This window comes from Acinonyx jubatus, chromosome C1 (assembly GCF_027475565.1).
Source record: "Acinonyx jubatus isolate Ajub_Pintada_27869175 chromosome C1, VMU_Ajub_asm_v1.0, whole genome shotgun sequence".
Taxonomy (NCBI): Eukaryota; Metazoa; Chordata; class Mammalia; order Carnivora; family Felidae; genus Acinonyx; species Acinonyx jubatus.
Genome location: NC_069381.1, coordinates 146,984,183 through 147,006,314, shown reverse-complemented (window position 1 = coordinate 147,006,314; position 22,132 = coordinate 146,984,183). Strand labels below are relative to the sequence as shown.

The 22,132-nt window shown below is 36.5% G+C and overlaps 1 protein-coding gene across 2 annotated transcripts in view; it reads left to right on the top strand.

Annotated features, from left to right (window-relative positions):
- LY75 (lymphocyte antigen 75) overlaps nucleotides 1–22,132 on the top strand; it is a 133,693-nt gene that overhangs the window by 27,315 nt on the left and 84,246 nt on the right. For both annotated transcript variants that reach the window (XM_027055664.2, XM_027055663.2), the window contains exons 8-13: nucleotides 1,248–1,405; nucleotides 3,550–3,660; nucleotides 4,225–4,313; nucleotides 4,458–4,627; nucleotides 7,115–7,314; nucleotides 9,369–9,511. In XM_027055664.2, coding sequence (XP_026911465.1) covers nucleotides 1,248–1,405; nucleotides 3,550–3,660; nucleotides 4,225–4,313; nucleotides 4,458–4,627; nucleotides 7,115–7,314; nucleotides 9,369–9,511 — 871 coding nt within the window. The remainder of the gene's footprint in view (nucleotides 1–1,247; nucleotides 1,406–3,549; nucleotides 3,661–4,224; nucleotides 4,314–4,457; nucleotides 4,628–7,114; nucleotides 7,315–9,368; nucleotides 9,512–22,132) is intronic.

The following is a 22,132-nucleotide window of genomic DNA, read 5'->3' as shown; positions in this document are numbered from 1 at the left end:
TTTGAGAGAGAGACAGAGAGACAGAGAGACAGAGAGACAGAGTGTGAGCAAGGGGAGGGGCAGAGACAGAGAGGGAGACACAGAATCCGAAGCAGGCTCCAGGCTCTGAGCTGTCAGCACAGAGCCCAACGCGAGGCTTGAACTCACAGACCGTGAGATCATGACCTGAGCCAAAGTCGGATGCTTAACCGACTGAGCCACCCAGGTGCCCCCTAATTTTCAGACTCTTAGTGGGAATGAAAAGCTTACAATCATCCCTACAGATCAGCACTGTCCAACAGAAATTTCTATGATGATGGAACTCTTTTATAATCTATGCTGACCAATACAGCAGCCAGCCACCAGCCATTTGTGGCTTTTGAGCCCTTGAAATGTAACTGAGGAACTGAATTTTTACTTTTATTTAATTTTAATTAATGTACAATTAGCAACATTAGCAAGTAGCTACCAATTTGACTGTACGGGCAGTGATTGAGTAATTTCCCTCTTCTCATAAGATAAATACTATTTAAGTTGTTCCAGATGCTTAAGTGATGATTATTTCACTTTTGTAATTATTTAAAAGCTAAACACTGAAGAAAAAAAATACACTAGACAGGCAATATTATATCCTCCTCTTAGGATTCACTAATCATAATAACTAATAATAGATACCTATTCTGTATCAGCATGGTGCTAATTGTTTTATCTGGGAAGGCAGCATAGTCATTCCAGGGCAGTGATGGGCATCACTCCTATTCTAACTGGAGTATCTACGATTGTATTTGTAGAATTTCATTATAGGTTCCCTTGCTATCCAAAAGTAGACTGTTCTTATGAAACCTTTCATAAACCAAAATGGCATAAAACGAAGAAGCAAATACAATTTATAGAAGTGAAAATCCTCTTCAGATTTCTTTCAATTAGTGAAAACATGTACATATGTTTTTTGTAAAAGCGAAGTTGTGGAAATCTGTATACCCCATAAAGCAAGGTTTATCTAAACCTGATATCAGGAGTTCCTAACCTATTTATATTATAGATTATATTAGATTATAGCATGGCTGTTCCACCATGTGCTCTGCTGCATAAGTACCCTAAAACGCAGTTGACTCCTGGCCTTCCTAACATCAATATTTTAATAGATTAATTGTAAATACCATCGAGGCTCTTAAAACCCCATTATCAGAATGTAAAAATCAGTAACAGTATACATACTGAAGTATGTAATTGAGTAAAACCAAATAAATAAAACATTTTTCTTTTAGATGCCAAAGAAGAAATATGGACAGGTCTTAAGAACAAAAATATACCAACTTTATTTCAGTGGTCAGATGATACTGAAGTTACTTTAACATACTGGAATAAGAATGAGCCAAATGTTCCCTACAATAAGACTCCCAACTGCGTTTCCTATTTAGGAAAGGTAGGAAAACTTCTGTGGTTTATTTATATTCTTAGTATATACTAAATAATAATATTAAGATGACTTGGGTTAGGATATTTGTGTATAAGCTGGGAAAGAAAATAAAAGGTAAGAGCCCTGTAGATTGTCTTTCCAGTAGCTACTGGAAAAAAAGAGGTAAGTAAAACAAAGAATAAATAAGCAATCCTCTTCCTGTCTAAGAGTATCTGCTCTGGTCTGAAACAGATGAAGAAAATCCTTTTAGAATTCAATTCTTCTTGTGTCATATTGGTTCTAATAAGCTCTTTCTCTCTGGACCGTCATTATGATTTTTAACATAAAGTCACATCGCTTCTCGGCCTTTTGGCTGAGATCAAGTGCAGTAACATAAAGTCACAACTTAAGCTGAGAAATACCATCTTCTGAATTCATGTTCAGATTAAGGTTTACATTAATCCTACTTTGAGAGTGAAAAAATATTTTTATTTAAAAATTAGGTCTAGGGGTACCTGGCTAGCTCAGTCAGTAAAGCATGCAGCTCTTGATCTCAGTGTTGTGAGTTCAAGCCCCACATTGGGTATAGAGATTAGTTAAAAAAAAAAATCTTTACAATAAATAAATAAATGGATCGGTAAAATAAAAAATAAAAATTAGGTCTAATGTTTTTCAGAGAACATCTTCTGTAGAATGCTTAAATATTTATTGACCATGCTTTAGTTAAGAGTCCAAAATAGATTGTGTGTTGAGAGAAAAGACATGTGTATCTCTATACTTTGTATTGCTTTCCTGGGGACTCCTAATTGTTTAAGAGGTTTGTGTCACCCAAACTTCTAGAGAGACTTAAGTAGAAACAATAAATGATATATATATTTAGAAGTGTTTCAAGAGTAAAGATGTATTGAGAAAGTTGTCAAAGATTAATTTAGAAGTGTATCACATTTGGTGCTCTGTTTAAAAGGACATTTAAGATATCTTTGCTAGAGTATCAAAGATAGAAGTGAGGTTCCATAAGCAAGAGTAAACTGATAGCATATCTAGATAGCATTCCAGTGCTTAAAACTGACCCTTATCACAATTGACTTTTTGAAATTTAATTTGAAGAAAGCAGCAACTTAATAGTTAAGCAAAATTAATCAGAGTAGCATATTTGAAAGAGCACTTTGAAATCTAGGCTGAAGTAGAGTTGGAATAAAATTTTGATTCTGTAATTCTTGGGGAGTAGCTGTTCTAACTACCATTTTACACATGAGGAAACTGAGACAGCATGGGTGGTTGATATGTCCAAAAGTTTTTAACCCATGGGCAAACTTTGGCCATACATACGGAAGAAGACAAGAACACTGGCAACTGTGTGTAGGCTGAGTTCTTCTTTCCTCAGCTTCTGAATTAAATGTGCTTTGATTGTTTTATTGTTCATCTTAGAAGAAAATGGAATTCATCTCCACTATGAACTTGAGATGGTTCTGAAATAACAGACTGCAAGCCATAACCTTGCAGGCCTGTTCAATAGCATTTCCTAGGAGTATGTTCTCAGATTTAGTCATTCATTTATAGTCATCTCTTTCCCTCCCTCTCTCCCACCCCACCCCTTGCTCACAGTTTTGTGAGAAGAAACTACCTTGATTTAAAATGAGTTAGATTTCTCAAATTCCACATATGAGTGAAATCATATTATATCTGTCTTTCTTTAGCTGACTTATTTTGCTTAGTATAATACCCTCCAGTTCCATCTATGCTGTCGCAGATGGCAAGATTTCATTCTTTTTCATCACCGAGTAGTATTCCATTCATGTGGGTGTATGTATATATATACATACACCACATCTTCTATATCCATTAGGGAAGGGAAGGAAAAATCAGATAAAAACAGAGAAGGAGCCAAATCATAAGAGACTCTTAAATACAAAGAACAACTAAGGGTTGATGGGGTGGGGAGTTGAGGGGTGGGAGAAATAGGTGATGGGCATTGAGGAGGGCACCTGTTGGAATGAGCACTGGGTGTTGTATGTTATTGATGAATCACAAGAATTTACTCCTGAAGCCAAGACTACACTGTATGTTAGCTAACTTGAGAATAAATTAAATAAATAAATAAATTTAGAGTTCAACTCTAAACATATGGCAAATAATTTCTCTGTGGAATTTTTTTTTCTATTTTTAAAAAGCTAGGTCAGTGGAAAGTCCAATCATGTGAAGAGAAACTTAAATATGTATGTAAAAAAAAGGGAGAACAAATGAATGATACCACTTCTGATAAGATATGCCCTCCAGATGAGGTATGTAAAATCCCTGTGTAAGTTTTTCTAAGCAATATTACAATTTCTTGGCTAAGGATGGTAGGTAAAACTGAAACAATTCAGACTTGGAAAAATAGAAGAAAGGACTACCTCTGTTCATTTATGTTAGAACAAATCAGAGGTCAGTGAATCATAACATTTTGGCATTCTTACAGAAGAAAAAACATTATAGGAAAAGGAGTTACCTACTCATGAATTTCTATAAAAATGTATGTGGTTACAATTTTTAATGCTGATATCTTTACTTTCCCCTCATTTATATTTATCCTGTTCAAAAATAATGCGACCAACAACATTATAGTATGATGAGCTATGCCCTAGAGGTAAAGAGAATTAAGACACACTGTCTGTCTGACACAGGCTCACACTCTTGTGGGAATTCTCTGTGAAGTTGTATCCTACCTTCATCATGTGAACGAGTTTACTGGCCATGCCCTTAATTTCTCTAAGTGTGAGATTTTATTAGTGCGGCAGAACCTTGCTTGTCAGAGCAGGGACATCAAGTCTGAAAGACAGTGTGATGATATTTCTCCTTTGATTTAGGACTGGAAAAGACATGGAGAAACCTGTTACAAGATTTACAAGGATGAGGTCCCTTTTGGAACCAAGTGCAATCTGACTATAACTAGCAGGTGTGACCATCAGGAAACATGTACTGGTGAAATTTTAACTCTGGGTCCCTTTGCTAAATAAACTTCCTAAGAAAAAGATGCATCTTCAATTTATATAGTAATTCAGTCGTAAAAAACGCCTACTGGTTTGACTCTGTTTTGTAGATTTGAGCAAGAATACCTGAATGATATGATTAAAAAGTATACTAACTCTCCAGGAAAATACTTCTGGACTGGCCTGAGAGATACAGATTCACATGGAGAGTATAGCTGGACAGGTGTTGGTGGAGTAAAGCAAGCTGTAACCTTTTCCAACTGGAATTTTCTTGAGCCAGGTGAGTGCCTTAGCCTTTAAAGTAATGGAATCTGACGACTAGTGAAATGCAGTATCCCTCCCAGGTGTGTTCTTCACTTACCTTGGAAATGTGAGGAAAACGATAATCTTCAGGATGACAGTCTATCTGTGGAACTATAAATAGAAGGAGTGAATATGTCTTCCTTATTAAATTCTTGTGAATAATCTAGTAAAAGGAGCTAAAAAACTCAGTTCTTGGAAACTGCCTGTAATGGCTCAAAGCTAGAACCATCAGTGTGAGGTTTTTTTTTTTTATCTTTTCCATGTAAGTCTCAAACAGAATCTAGAAGCTTCATTTTGAAGTGTTTTACATTTTCATCTCTCTGCTTATTTCTTTCTCCAAAATTGAATTTATGTTTCATAAAAACAAAATTGTGTTTGTTTCTATTATTCCCAATGTGTGGGAATTAAGGAGGCAATATATTGTACTTATTCTGAAAGTTAGTTCATCCTTCTTTAACCAGCTCAAAGCATTGAGCATAATTAGCCGTAGAATCAAAATGTTTTGAACAAGAAAGGACTTTGGAAGTCCCTTCTCATTTTATAGTTGAGAAGACAAGAGACTTAGAAAGGTGACTTACTTGACAAATGTTACCTGGTTATTGACTTGCTAAAATTCAGATCCCCTGATTTATAATCTAAAATACGTTTTTAAAATACTTTTTTAATGTTTATTTTATTTTTTTATTTATTTTATTTTTTTATTTCTTAAATTTACATCCAAATTAGCATATAGTGCAACAGTGATTTCAGGAGTAGATTCCTTAGTGCCCCTTACCCATTTAGCCCATCCCCCCCTCCCACATCCCCTCCAGTAACCCTCAGTTTGTGCTCCAAATTTATGAGTCTCTTCTGTTTTGTCCCCCTCCCTGTTTTTATATTTTTGAGAGAGAGCGCAGGGGGGAAAGGCAGAGAGATTGGGGGACAGAGGATCTGAAGCAAGATCCGCACTGACAGCAGCAAGCCTGATGCTAGGCTCGAACTCACAAACTGTGAGATCATGACCTGAGCTTAAGTCTGTCGTTCAACCAACTGAGCCACCCAGGTGCCTCTAAAATCTTTTTTAGAGGATTTTGGCTTTCTATAAGACTGGAATTATAAAGCATCCAACTTTTCTCTGTTTGGATTATTTGTATTTTTTTTGTTTTTGTACAGTGTGATCACTAAGATCACTCTTTATAATGCAGTAATTTGAACATACGAGTGTATAATGACACACAAAATTTGAAATAGATTCTCGCCACCACAAATGTGAATGGTATGGATAGCAAAGTCATCTTTTCACTTCTAGAAAATGGAGGATACAGGTGCCAATCCTGGTTAAATATCACCTTAAATTATAATGTTCTAATATATAAAACACCTGGGATTTCTTTTATAGACATTCAGATATCTTAGGGTCAGTGTCATAATCTTCATAGATAAGCCTTAATGATTGGAGAGATGCTCAGAAAGTAGTTACAATGACATTCTTTCAGTCTTTTGGCCAGAAAGACTACCATTAAGCTCTCTTTACCATAATTACTCCCAGCTTCAGCCAGCTTGGTCCATCATGGAGAAGGCATGGGTAGTGGGCTGAACAGGTGGGGAATAGCACATTCATTCAGGGCAACATAGCATTTTTCTCCCAGTCCCTTGTTCCAATTGCTGACCATGTATGGGACATTAGACAATGCCTGCTTCGTGGAATAGAAATTGGGCCTATTACTTTCCAAACTATGCTCTTCTTATCTTCTGCCCACTTTAGGCTCTATGGTGTAATGTAAAAGGGAGCATGGCGCTTTTCAAGTGCTGACTCTACCACTCACTAACTATGGTTATGGCAAGTCACTTATTCTTTATTTGAAAAATGGATCTGATAATACAAACTGTTGCTTAATGTTGTGAATAAATAAAATTCTGGCTGCCATAAAATAAATAGTAAACAACTGTATGTTACCAAACACCTCCTCCTACCTTTATTATACCAGCTCTTCCTTTGGATCTGAATCTGAAAGAGTTTTGTTTTGAGGGTTACTAAGTTGCCTTAAAACTGTTCAAAGTTGTTAAGCTAATATGAATATGAGCCACTTAGGCTACCCTGAGCAGCATAGTGGTTTAGGGTACAGCTCCACATGCAGAACTCCTGGGCTTTAATTCTGGATCAACCACTTACTAACCATTTACTTGAACAAGTCACTAATCCTCACTGTACCTTAGTATGACAACAGAACCAATCCTGAGGTTTGTTGTGAGGACTGATTCATTTAATCCTCTTAGAATAGTACTTAGGAAGTAATATACACTTCTCTTTATTATCACCATTGTCATCATCATCATCATTATTATAAACAATACATTTCTTTCGCCCATTTTCTTTTATATTCTTTCTCCAAACCTTGGCTCAAATAAAGGGTAAGGACACTAGAAAATGTTTGGACTTTAATTTTCAAATGTAATGTTTAATTAAACTTCCTGTTAACCCCAGCTTCTCCAGGTGGGTGTGTGGCTATGGCTACTGGAAAGTCTCTTGGAAAGTGGGAGGTAAAGGACTGCAGAAAATTCAGAGCACTTTCAATCTGCAAGAAAATAAGTGGGCCCATTGAGCCTGAAGAGGTAGCTCCCAAGCCTGAAGCCCCCTGTCCTGAAGGCTGGCATAGTTTCCCCTCCAGTATTTCTTGTTATAAGGTAAAGTAACATTTTCATCCAATTCCTCAATGAGGTTATCTTTCTACTATCCTAGTCCATATCCTTGTAGAAATTATGCTCCTCCCCAGACACATATGTAACCTACCAAGATGTTTGGGAGCACCATTGAACCTTTGTTATGAGACAGCTCATCCCCACATAAACTCACATCCTACCCAAAAGAACAAGGCGTGGGTGCCTGGGTGGCCCAGTTGGTTAAGCCTCCAACTCTTGATTTCAGCTCAGGTCATGATCTCACAGTTCATGAGATCGAGCCCCATGTGGGGCTCTGTGTTGACAGCACGGAGCCTGCTTGGGATTCTGTCTTCCTCTCTCCCCTCTCACATGCTCATGCCCTCTCTCTGTCAGAGACATTTGGAAACTGATGTTTTCGGTGAAGGAGAAAAGTGTCCAAGTATGACTATCAAAACCCTAACAATCTAATGATGCATTTGGAGGAGTGAATGTTGCATGATTTCTTTATCTATCACTTTTATGTTATAACTCATAAAAGTGAGATAACATATTAAATGACCCTGCTGTCAGTCAGAACTGGCTCTTTCCTAGTGTTCTTTTGTTCTGAGAAGTTGAGTAAGCTACATGCCACCCTGACGCTTTGCTTATGATTCTCCTGTCTCTCTAATCCTTGCTGTCAAATGAAGAATTCTGTCAGTTCTTACAATTTAAAAAAATTATTTTAGGGCCCGTATCAGCCAGCTGATGCCATCCCCAGTGACTATGACAACAAACATTTAGTCTCATGTTCACAGATCTCTGGGTCAAAAGGGATTGATTGTTTTGGTTTAGGCTTGAATGGTCGAGCTCTGCTTTCAACTGTCGGTCAGCTGTGCTAGGCTCCAGACTCTGAGGTGGATATGCTGCCCTTTGATCTGGGTCTCAGACTTGAAGGGGCAGCAGCTGTCAGGGGCTTGTTCTTCTTATAGTAAATGGCTGGAGCCTAAGAGGCAAGCCTAACCATGTAAGCACATTTCAGGCCTCTGTTCACCTTACCTCCACTAATATGCCATTGATCACTGCAAGTCACATGGCCGGGCCCCAAATCAAGGTATGGGGAAGTATTCTTCCCCAACCAGGAGGTCAAGGCAAGAATGTACAGTTATATCACAGGAATTGAGACTGAAGAATTAGGACTAATAATTCAATCTACCATTGTATCATCTCTGTCTCTTTTTTTTTTTTTTTGAAATGACTGTGGTTACTTTGCCATAAAATTAGTTATCACAAACCAAAGAAATAGAAATGGCAAGTTTTGTTTTGCTGACTTCTGTCAATGTTAGACCAGTGCAGTCGGCCCTTTGATTCATCTTCATCAGAAAATAGGCCTGTACTTGGGCAGGTCTCAGTGTATTATGTTTATAATTATTATTTTTAGCACATTTCTCTGCAGAAGTCTACTCCCAAAGTATTCATATATACCCTTTATAGCCTTACCTGCTGGTTCAATTTATTTCTCAAGGTCCTAGCAAAGCAGGAGACTATGGTGTCTTGTTGGAGCTGTTCCCCATACTGGCTGAGGAAGGTCATCCATCTGGCACCTGGGCTGGCCTTTAGTTGACATTTTCAGCGGGTCCTATCTGTGTCACGGTGTATGTTTTTTACCTGTTTTTATCACAGGTAAAAATAAAAACATTTTCCTTTTATTATTATGCCTAATAGAATCCATTTCATAAGCCTACACATTTGAATTTATGAAACATAATAAATGAGCAAAGGTTAAAAAAAGAGACAAACCAAAAACGGACTCTTACCGATACAAGAACAAACTGACAGTCACCAGAGGGGAGGTGGGTGGGGAGATGAGTGAAATAGGTGAAGAGAATTGAAGAGTGTACTTATCTTGAAGAACACTGAGTAATGTATTGAATTATTGAATCACTACATTGTACACCTGAAATTACTATAACACTATATGCTAATTATATTTGAATTAAAAACTTAATAAAAAAAGCCTACCGTTTGGCCATAATTAATTTTGAAATTATGAATACTTTATGATTATGCCACAAAACAAATTAACATTGTATTTTGTTAAGCTGTTTCATATAGAAAGAATTGTAAGAAAAAGGAACTGGGAAGAAGCTGAGAGGTTCTGCCAAGCTCTTGGAGGACACCTTCCTAGCTTCAGTCATATGGATGAAATAAAGGAATTTCTTCACTTTTTAATGGACCAGTTCAGGTAATACTTTTAGAATGAGATCTTCCATGCTAAATTTGATGTCCTCAAGTCAGAAGTGACATGTTTTATTTTCTAAAAGAGTCATTCAGTGCTTAGCAGTCATTCAACATCAAACATTTTTATGTGCAAGACAGTGTGAATGATTCAAAGGTGAGGAAGATAGACTCCCCATCCTTTATGTAGCATGACCAAGTCCAATAGTGGGGATAAGAAAAGTGTGCTGAAAAATCTAGCACAAAGGTAAGGAGGGGCCATGGGAATGCTAAGGACAGATGAAGTGCTTTGGGGAGGTATAACTGGGAAAAATGTTATGAAGAAGGATGGATCTTGGAAGGTGAGGCAGTATTTTGAAAAATAAGATAGGAGAAGGTGTCAGAGACAACAGAACATTAGCAAGCTTACTGAGACCAGAGTGTACAGATACAGTCAAGGAGAAATGAGCCATACCACTTAGTTGGAAAATGAGATTTGGATATTAAAATGGAGCATCCTTGTTCGCCAGGGAAGGAATTTGACCTTAAGTCAATAAGCAAAAAAACCAGACAACAATGTGTGTGTGTGTGTGTGTGTCTGTGTGTGTGATACATATGTGCGAAGAGAGGAAGAGAGAGAGAGATTGAGAGATGGTAGGTACATGCAGGGCAAGTAATTCGAAGGCTATTACAGCCCTCATGTGGAAAACTACTTTGAGGATAGACAGTAAGAATGTGAAAATAGGAAAGTAATCAGAGGTGTTATAAACACAGAATCAATAAACCATTGCAATTTTGATGTTACAATGGAAGGACTTCAGGATGATTTTTCTGATATTCTAAGGATGATGTGGAGAAATATGGGCCAAGTGATGCTATCAAAGCAAAAAAAAAAATTTCTCTGAAGCTTTGGGAGCAATCATGAATATGAGGGCCTTCAACTCCACAAATTTATTTTTTTCTTCCCTAAATTTATGAACTGAAAAGAAGACCCAAATCTGTAAATCAAGGATTTAGGGCATACCAGGCAGAACCATGTCAAGATTACCACTTGGACATACCTTAGTGAATACTTGCCTTATTATTTTGACTCAAAAACCTCAAAGAAAAACAGCAAACAAACAAACAAACAAACAAACAAACAAACAAAACAGGTACCAAAACACAAAATCCAACTAGCTTTCTTCTCTAGGACATTAAATGTAAGAAGGCATTTTAAAACTGACATCTATCGGGGCGCCGGGGTGGCTCAGTCGGTTAAGCGTCCGACTTCGGCTCAGGTCATGATCTCACAGTCCGCGAGTTCGAGCCCCGCGTCGGGCTCTGTGCTGACAGCTCAGAGCCTGGAGCCTGTTTCAGATTCTGTGTCTCCCTCTCTCTCTGCCCCTCCCTGTTCATGCTGTGTCTCTCTCTGTCTCAAAAATAAATAAACGTTAAAAAAAAATTAAAAAAAAAACCTGACATCTATCCTGAAACTAACTTTATACTGTATGTTAACTAACTAGAATTTAAATAAAAACTTGAAACAAAAACAAAAAAACACCTGACATTTAAAGAGTTTTGAGGTGGAAATGTTTGTAATATATTAATTTTAGTTCTCAACTACATTGCTTTTCATTTGTGAAGATTATAATTGATATAACACTATAGCTTCTTTCTTGAAAAAAAATTCAAAGATACATTCCAGCTGAGAGATGAAAAAAAATCAAGAACACATGAATAGGTAATTTATTTTAAAAGAATTTGAAGGAAGAATATATAATGTAAAAACAGCCCCAGTCTACATAATGCAATATATATATATATATATAATTATAAAAATAGAAAGAAATTATTCTAAATTCTGAAAGAAACCTAAGAATATTTTAACAAGACCAGGTGTTTAACTCTATTTATAAATAAAAACTGGGATATGCTGAGATAAATGGTGGTAAAAAATGAAAGTATAATAAATTCCTCATTTACCTAGAAGTCATATTTAGAACCATAGATTATGTACATTTTTAAAACAAACTGTGTTCATCTACTGAATATGTAATGGATGAAAAAAGGTTTATATAGCAAACTGTAAAAAAATAAAATAACAAAGCATGAAATCCAATAAAGCAAGGTGACAGAAGACCAAATTTATCCATTATCAGTTATATTTATGTCCAAAACTGCAAATTTGCTCAATAATGATATTCGATAATATGCTGTTGAAAGATACCTCATGCAACTCTTGCCATTCTACCCAGCCCAAAGAGTATAATGTTATTTTCCTAGAAGGAAAAAGCTACAAAGTATTTCAAAATAGAAAATTTTGATAAAAATCTGTATTTTTAACACTTCTTTAAAAATTAAACAATAGGACATGTCTTCATATTATAACAGCAATTAGTTAGTCCTGAGTAGCCAGTGACCCACCAAGATAGGGCATCACTCTCCAATTTGTGGTGGTCCCTAATTTATTACTTCTTGACTTACTTTACTTATATTCTTGTCCCATTGTAACCTAAATAGCAATTTAGTTAATGATCACGAACTTAATACCACAAATAAAATGGGAAAATTAAAAGAATGAGCAAAATTATATTGTGTAAGTGTGAACAAAACCTAAAGTCACAGTATTTTTTAAAAAAAATTTTTAACGTTTATTTTTGAAGGAGAGAGAGAGACAGAGCATGAGTGGGGGAGGGGCAGAGAGAGAGGGAGACACAGAATCCGAAGCAGGCTGCAGTCTCTGAGCGGTCAGCACAGAGCCCGATGTGGGACTAGAACCCACGAACTGTGAGATCATGACCTGGGCCAAAGTCGGACACTCAACCGACTGAGCCACCCAGGTGCCCCCTAAAGTCACAGTATTAATATTAGATAAAATACACTTGAAGTAAAAATGCATTGAATGGGGAAATGAGATCTAATTTTCATCTTGAATAAAGGTACATTCTACAATGAAGTTGTAGCAGTCAAAAACCATTACACATTTAAAAATAATAGCATCAAAATATATAAAGCAAAAATATTAATTATATTAGTGAAATTGTCCAACAGATAACAGTAATGGGAGACTTTAACATTTGTCTCATTCATTAACAAGTGAGGCAGACAAAAAGGAAATAATGTAGAACATGTGAATAGTATAATTAAGGTTGATTTAATAATATCCTCTTTGTTCCTACATATATACTTTCTCTTAGAGCTCGTTGACTGTATCACTTACAATAATTGATATAATAGGCTAAAAAGCAAACCTAAAATTACTAAGTGATGAAATTATATAGGTAAATAAGAAGTAAGGTCAAACCCTTTTGTGGCAAAAAAATAAAAACTGTATAAATGACAATGACAACACTCATTCTGAAATTCATGGGATAGAGCCAAAGCTATAGTTGTAGGTACATTAATAGCTTTAAGAGCTTTAATAATTGGGGTGCCTGGGTGGCTCAGCCAGTTGGGCATCTGACTCTTGATTCAGGATGTGAGATTGAGCCCTGTGTCAAGCTCCCGTGTCAAACTCTGCATTGGGCTTTGCTCTGAGCACGGAGCCTGCTTGAGATTCTCTCCTTCTCCCTTTTCCCCTGCTTGCACTCACTCTCTCTAAAATTAAATTTTAAAAAAGAGCTTTAATTATTAAATTAAAATAAAGAAAATAAGCATTCACCTAAAAGTAAAAATAAATTTCAACATAAATACAAGGAAACCATAAGAACCAAATAAGTAAATAAATACATAAAAAGGGAGAGAGAGATTTAAAATGAAGCTTTAGTAAGGGATTATAAAACTTACTTCATGGAGAAATTTTTAATTGGTAAGACTATGCATAATTCTATGTTGTTACAAATGAAATTGTTAAAATAAATAGTCTCCAGGGAAATACAAATTAGTATACAATTGATTTGATAAGTAGAAACCCAATAATTCAATAGCCATGAAAGAAATGGAAAAAGCTGACAAAGTATTTCTTCTAAGAAAGATAGGAAGTATAACATATGGTTATATATACGAATTTCTTTACATTTTATTTTTTTATTTTTTTATTATATGAAATTTATTGTCAAATTAGTTTCCATACAACATCCAGTGGGCATCATCCCAAAAGATGCCCTCTTCAATGCCCATCACCGAATTTCTTTGCATTTTAAAGCAGAGATCATTGCCTTGTATTTCAGGAGTACAAGCAAGAGCTTATATTCCATTACATAGAAACTGATGCAGGCATCAGGTTTATTTAACAAACTAGTCTAATTCTGATATCAAAGACTATCAACAACAGCACAAGGAATTACAGACCAACCTCATGACTAGACTTGAAAAAGTAAATACTGGGGCACCTGGGTGGCTCAGTGGGTTGAGCATCTCACTCATGGTTTCAGCTCACGTCATGATCTCACGGTTGGGGGGTTTGAGCCCCACATTGGGCTCTGCTCTGACAATGCAGAACTTGCTTGGGATTCTCTCACTCTCTCTCAAAATAAATAAGTAAATGTTAAAAAAAGAGAGGGGCACCTGGGTGGCTCAGTGGGTTAAGCGTCCAACTTCAGCTCAGGCCATGATCTCACGGTTTGTGGGATCAAGCCCTGCAGGGGGCTCTGTGCTGACAGCTCAGAGCCTGGATCCTGCTTCAGATTCTGTGTCTCCCTCTCTCTCTGCCCTTCCCCCTCTAGCACTCTGTTTCTCTCTCTCTCTCTATCTCAAAAATAAATAAATGTTTAAAAAAAACTTTTTAAAAATCAAACAACAACAAAAACACACACTATTGTGTTTTTCTCATCAAAGAAAGGGAATTTTCACTACTATGAGCTGGAAACCTGATGTAAAATACAGTACATGTGTTCCATAAATACTTATTAAGCGTCTGTTGTAGAAGTTCAGGCATTCTGGACTTAATTTTCCAGCATTAGGAATTAATATATAAGATTTCATTGCACACTAACCTGAGCTAATTGGGATATACAAACTCTTAGTTTCCTTTTGGGGTTAGTGCTTCTTAGCTACTTCCCACAACCTTGTGAGTAGATTTTAATGAATACAAAACTCAGACCAAATCTTTCCACGTATATAAACATTTAGTAAATAAACATTCATTGAAGCAGGCACAAAACATTTCATAGAATCTGTTTTGTAACCTTCCAACATCCCATCCAGTCTGTCCTTGGTGTTCCACCCACCATCTTACAAGGAAAGTTCATTTGAGGTAGATTTGACAGTATTCCAGAGACAGAATTCTATTCCCATTAATAGCTGGCATCAGGCAGTTCCAATCACTTGACCCAATGACTGGACATGGGACCATTTAGAGATCAAGCCCCAGGTCCATTTCTTTTTTTAAAAAAAAAGTTCATTTATTTATTTTGAGAGAGAGATAATGTGAGTGGGGGAGGGGTAGAGAGAGAGGGAGAGAGAGAATCCCAAGCAGGCTAAACACTGTCAGCACATAGCCCCGCAGGAGGCTGAATCCCATGAACCATGAGATCATGACCTGAGCTGAAATCAAAAATCGGACGCTCAACTGACTGAGACACCCAGGTACCTCAAGCCCCAGATCATTTGTTATGGTACTGGCTAGCAGCCTCAGCAGAAAGTAATAACCTTTTATGAAGGGTGAGAGTGTCCCTAAATATTTTAGCTATTCCCAATATCTTACATAATTTAAATTCCACCAATGAGAGACCATTTCTAACATCATGCTGGTGAACAAGCTTCTAATTTCTGATCAGATATACACTCATTTCTGATATTCACTCTGCTAATAACCAAAACCTCAGGTGTAGCTTCAGATACCACCCATCATTGCGGTGGCCACCTCTAGAACATACTCTAATACCCTGATGATCCTCCCTGAAGTGAGAATTTTGATCAGGGCAACTTACTGACCCCTATATCTCAAGCTTGACATATACAATATCATACTGTCTAAGCTAAAGTATTTTTAAAGCAAAATATTGACATAAACAAACTGGGTTTTGAATAACACCAAGTAAGAGGTTAGAAACCTTTAACTGGAACAGGGAGCCATGGATAAGTAATAAGCAATGAGGTTATAGATATTTATGGGAATCAGTTGATGGAAAATGGAATAACATGTGACATAAGAGCTTTTAAATACGGAATAGATTATACTAAAAAGCAAAACTAAAATGCCAGAGGTAATTAAGGAATTTTTTTGTTTCTGATCACACTTGCTGAGTTTCCTTTCAATTAAAATTAATACATGTTCATTATGTAAGATTTGGGGAATATAAAAAATAACACTGAAAAAAATAAAAATCATCTCAAATCCTAGCTCTGTAAACGTAGTTAGCATTGAATGCTGAACACAGCATTTAATGTGAATCCTTTCTACTTTCTCTCATTCCCATGCATATAGCTTATTTTCCAAAGGATGTACAAGAATCAATGTGTAATTTTTTTCTGACCAAAGAAGTAATGTATATTTAATTTAGAAAACAGAAGAGCACAAAGAAACCCCACAAATCACCATAATCCTTTTGTTCATAGGGACCGTATTTTGTTTGTATTCTTAAGCCAGCAGCTAATACATGCCATATTAAGGCAGACTGTGTTGTCTGCTTAATACGTGCTCCATTAATAAAGAGATCATTTGCCCATGTTATACTTAAAAAGGTTACATATTCTAAATCCAATTCTGTAACCATGGGTTGAAGGGAAGGAAGGAGGCAAACCCATTTATATCAGAAAATGATTCTAAAGCTTACTCCTCGAACGCCTTACCTTTTTAGTGCAGAAATTGACCTTTCTCAGATGTCCATTGCTCATATTGTGTGTTGCATGCCAAGGAGTTAAGTCAGATTACTGCTATACTTCTCACAATCTAAGTTCCACATCTCTATTTGTATTTCAGTGAAAAGGATTCATGGTGCACCAAGTCATTAAGGCTCTAAGATCTTTGTAACTCTTAATGGCAGCCCACCAGGGAAAGCCATTGTAGAGCAAAAATAGTTTTAGGATTAAAGGGGAAAGCCTTGTTTGCAATGCTGTTGCTGCTGTGTGTGCTACCTCCTGTGATGTGGCATGAATGGATTTAGATATAAATCTAAGGCTTTGCAGACTAAGCGCCCTCATCAAATAGTATTTATTGTGGTTTATAGCTGAGATACTGTTTTCCTTAGAAACCAGATGCAGCAGGAAATTTGATTGAGTAAGAATTTTAACACAGATACACATATTAACCTTTTGTGCAATGTCTTCTTAACCTAATACCCTAAAACCATATACTTAGTGCTTGTAGTAGAAGAAATTTATAAAGAGAGAAATTTTCCATTTGATTTAATTCTCCAGTTATGATCCATTTTTTTCCCTCAAATTTTCTTTTTTTATTTAATTTTTTTAAATGTGTGTTTATTTTTGAGAGAGGGACAGAGTATGAGCAGGGGAGGGGCATAAGAGAGAGGGAGACACAGACCAAACCAGGCTCCAGGCTCCGAGCTGTCAGTACAGAGCCTGAAGTAGGGCTCGAACTCACGAACTGTAAGATCATGACCTGAGCCAAAGTCTGATGCTCAACTGCTCAACTGACTGAGCCACCCAGATGCCCCTCCCTCAAGTTTTTGAAATCCGCATTGAGGTGTGCAATAATTAATGTGATTTCCAATTTGTTCTCCTTATCTGCCTATGGATAAACCAGGTCAAACCAGGAATAAGTTACAATTGAGGAAATATGTTCCACCTCTTACCACACATGGAAAAAAAACCAAGTAGCTACTATTTTCTATATTTATAACACACTAATGAATCTCTTGAAGTGGTAGCTGAAAACTATAAATGTCTGGGTTGAAATGAAATTCAGTCTCAGAAAGTAGTGAATATTAAAATTTTTGGACAATGGGGCAAATTGTGTTTTCTAGGAAACTGTTTTCTGAGATGCTACTGAGGAAGCAAAAAGGAGCTTGAAAGGAAAGGTTTCTAAGTGGGAAAAGTTGGGGCTGAGAGAGGACTGGGTGGAAAGGTTAGAGATAAGATGTCTAAAGAAGATTTCTATGGGAGCTGACTATAGAGTAAATGCAGGTGCCAAGTGATCTTTGACCATCTTCCTGGTTTTACTGTTGATTGTGAAAAGAAGAATATCTAAGGCTTACTTGAGGGAAACACAAAATTTTGCACAAATTCCCTAGCCTCAAATATATTATGTGCAAAAATTTGAAAGAAATAAAGTCAAGTCTTCAAGTAAATAACAAGGAAGCAAACTTGACCTTCTCTTTATGTTACCTGTCTGACTTTATATTGTATATGGCAATTATCTAGTCTCTGTGTTTTAGAAATTCAACATTTGGTAGGGGTGGCTCAGTCGGTTAAGCACCCGACTCTTGATTTCAGCTCAGGAGTTCAGGTTATGATCTCACAGTTCATGGGATTGATACCCCCACCCCCACCCACTGTCGGGCTCTGTGAGCACAGAGCCTGCTTGAGATTTTCTCTCTCCCTCTCTCTGCCCCTCCCTTGCTGTCTCTCTCTCTCTCTTTCTCTCCCAAAATAAAGAAATAAACTTAAAAAAAAGAAATTATACTTTTGGGATGTATGATAAATTTGGAAGCCTGTTAGAAAGCTCTGAATAGTTGAAGACACAACTACAAATTCTTCTTATAGCTGCTAAATTCAAATAGGACTTAATTGTCTCCACTGGATTATCTTAAGTCTACAAATGTCTGTATGAAAGAAAACAGTATAACAATAAAGACTAAGGGGATTGTCCTCATATTCCACTGCAATAAATTTAAAAGCTTAAGGCTGAAAAGACGAAAAGTATTTCTTTATATTAAAATATGAGGGACTCCCATCAGACGAGAGTCCAGGGCCAGATGGCTTTCCAGGGGATTTCTACCAAACATTTAAAGAGGAGTTAACACCTATTCTTTTGAGGCTGTTCAAAAAAATAGAGATTGAAGGAAAACTTCCAAACTCATTCTGTGAGGCCAGCATTACCTTAATTCTAAACCCAAAGACTGTACTAAAAAGGAGAACTACAGACCAATTTCCCTGATGAACATGGATGCAGAAATCCTCAACAAGATACTAGCCAACTGGGTCCAACAATACATTAAAAGAATTATTCACCACAATCAAGTGGGATTTATTCCTGGGATGCAGGGCTGGTTCAATATCCACAAATCAATCAATGTGATACATCACATTAATAAAAGAAAGGATAAGAATCACATGATCTTCTCAATAGATGCAGAGAAAGCATCTGACAAACTACAGCATCCTTTCTTGATAAAAACCCTCAAGAAAGTAGGGATAGAAGGATCATACTGCAAGATCATAAAAGAAATATGATCTTGAATATATGAAAGACCCACTACTAATAACATCCTCAATGGGGAAAAACTAAGAGCTTCCCTGCTAAGGTCAGGAACAACACAAGGATGTTCACTCTCACCACTGTTATTCAACATAGTGTTGGAAGTCCTAGCCTCAGCAATCAGATAACACAAAGAAACAAAGGCATCCAAATCAGCAAGGAGGAAGTCAAACTTCCACTCTTCGCAGATAACATGATACTCTATGTGGAAAACCCAAAAGATTCTACTAAAAACTGCTAGAACTGATCCATGAATTCAGCATAGTCACAGGATATAAAATCAATGCACAGAAATTGGTTGCATTTCTATACATCAATAATGAAACAGCAGAAAGAGAAATCAAGGAATCGATCCCATTAACAATGGCACCAAACACCATAAAATGCCTAGAAATAAACCTAACCAAAGAGGCAAAAAATCTATGCACTGAAAATTATAGAAACCTTATGAAAGAAATTGAAGAGGACACACAAAAAAAGGAAAAATATTGCATGCTCCTGGATTGGAAGAACAAATATTGTTAAAATGTCGATACTACCCAAAGTAATCTACATATTCAATGCAATGCCTGTCAAAATAACACCAGTATTCTTCACAGAGCTAGAACAAACAATCCCAAAATTTGTATGGAACCAGAAAAGACCCTGAAGGGGCGCCTGGGTGGCTCAGTCGGTTAAGCAGCCGACTTCGGCTCAGGTCATGATCTCGCGGTCCGTGAATTCGAGCCCCGCGTCAGGCTCTGTGCTGACCGCTTAGAGCCTGGAGCCTGTTTCAGATTCTGTGTCTCCCTCTCTCTCTGACCCTCCCCCATTCATGCTCTGTCTCTCTCTCTCTCAAAAAATAAATAAATGTTAAAAAAAAAAAAAAAAAGAAAAGACCCTGAATAGCCAAAGCAATTCTGAAAAAGAAAAGGAAAGCTGGAGGCATCACAATTCCAGACTTGAAACTATATTACAAAGCTGTAATCATCAAGAGAATATAGTACTGGCACAAAAACAGACACATAGATCAATGGAACAGAATAGAGAACCCAGAAATGGACCCACAAACGTATGACCAACTAATCTTAGACAAAGCAGGAAAGAATATCCAATGGAATAAAGACAGTCTTTTAAGCAAATGGTGTTGGGAAAACTGGACAGCAACATGCAGAAGAATGAACCTGAACCACTTTCTTACACCATACACAAAAATAAACTCAAAATGGATGAAAGACCTAAATGTAAGACAGGAAGTCATCAAAATCCTAGAGGAGAAAACAGGAAACAACATCTTTGACCTCGGCCACAGCAACTTCTAATTTGACATGTCTCCGGAGGCAAAGGAAATAAAAGCAAAAATGACCTATTGGGACCTCATCAAGGTAAACTATTGGGACCTCATCATAGTGAAGGAAACAATCAGCAAAACTAAAAGGCAAACAATGGAATGGGAGAAGGTGTTTGCCAATGACATATCAGATAAAGGGCTAGTATCCAAAATCTATGAAGAACGTATCAAACTCAACACCCAAAAAACAATCCAGTGAAGAATGGGCAAAAGACATAAATAGACAATTTTCCAAAGAAAATATCCAGATGGCTAACAGACACATGAAAAGATGCTCAACATCACTCATCATCAGGGGAATACAAATCAAAACCACAATGAAATACCACCTCACACCTGTCAGAATGGCTAAAATTAACAACCCAGGCAACAATAGATGTTGGTGAGGACGTGGAGAAAAGAGGATCTCTTTTGCACTGCTGGTGGGAATTCAAACTGGTGCAGCCAGTCTGGAAAACAGTATGGAGGTTCATCAAAAAATTAAAAATAGAGCTACCCTATGACCCAGCAATTACACTACTAGGTATTTATCCAAAGGATACAAAAATGCTGATTAGAAGGGGCACATGCACCCCAATGTTTATAGCAGCACTATTAATAATAGCCAAAGTATGGAAAGAGCCGGAATGTCCATCAACTGATGAATAAAGAAGATGTGGTCTATATATACAATGGAATACTACTGTACAATCAAAAAGAATGAAATCTTGCCATTTGCAACAATGTAGATGGAACTAGAATATATTATGCTAAGCGAAGTAAGTCAAACAATGACACGTATCATGATTTCACTCATATGTGGAATTTAAGATACAAAACAGATGAACATAAGGGAAGGGAAACAAAACCAATATAAAAACAGGGAGGGAAACAAAACACAAGAGACTCTTAAATGTAGAGAACAAACTGAGGATTGCTGGAGGGGTGTTGGGGGGGAGTATGGGCTAAATGGGTGATGGGCATTAAGGAGGGCACTTGTTGGGATGAGCACTGGGTGTTATATGTAAGTGATGAATCACTAAATTCTATTCCTGGTATCATTATTACACTGTATGTTAACTATCCTGGATTTAAATTTAAAAAAATAAAAAGTATGAGGGAATATTGAATAGAGGAAAGAGGTAAAGAAAAGCAATTAGTTTATTAAAAAGTGAGAAATTACTTGTAAAATAGTTTGCTCTACACTAGGTGTTGTATGGAAACCAATTTGACAATAAATTTCATATTAAAAAAATAAAAATAAATAAAATAGTGTGCTCTAGACTTGATTCACTAGCAAATTCTTTGAATTGCAGATTTATACTTTTTAGCTATACATTCCATATATTCCATACATTCTATTGAGCTTGAGAGTAAGAATTAATTTTAGATTTGGATCCTATCTGTTCTCTAATATGTGTTATATTTATATGTATCTAACATTTATATGTATTATTATGCACATATAACATACACTCATATGTACTGATCATATATACTACATGCAGTTAGAAGGTTAAATTATAAGTAACCAACATCACCAAAAAAAATTATATGTTTAGATAATAGTCTATTTATTAAGGCCTAAAAAGTGTAACATACTTTAGATAATATTTTCAAGTGGGGTGAGAGGTGAAGAAAATGTTCTTATGGTTCTGTCACTTCTATGTATATTGCCAATATCTTCCTAGCCAGAGAATAAGTTTAATTGAGGAAAAGGATATTTACAATGTATGTCCCTGCTTCTATGTATTATTGTATATATCCTTCCTTGGAATGTCTTTCCTTTCTCTTCTCAGTCAGTTGTAATATTCGTATGTGCTAAACACTCAGATTATGACTCAAAAGAAATGTTAGCCATCCTTTGAAGACTATCTTTTGTTCTACTGACCTCACAAAATGTATTGTGACTTGCTGCAGTCCACAGTGACCCTCTTTTTCTGAACTTTCGTAATGCTTAAAATTTATACAAATTTTATGTCACTTGGTATCTTTCTAAATGGCCATTATTTTCTTTGTTCATGTATATATCATCCTCC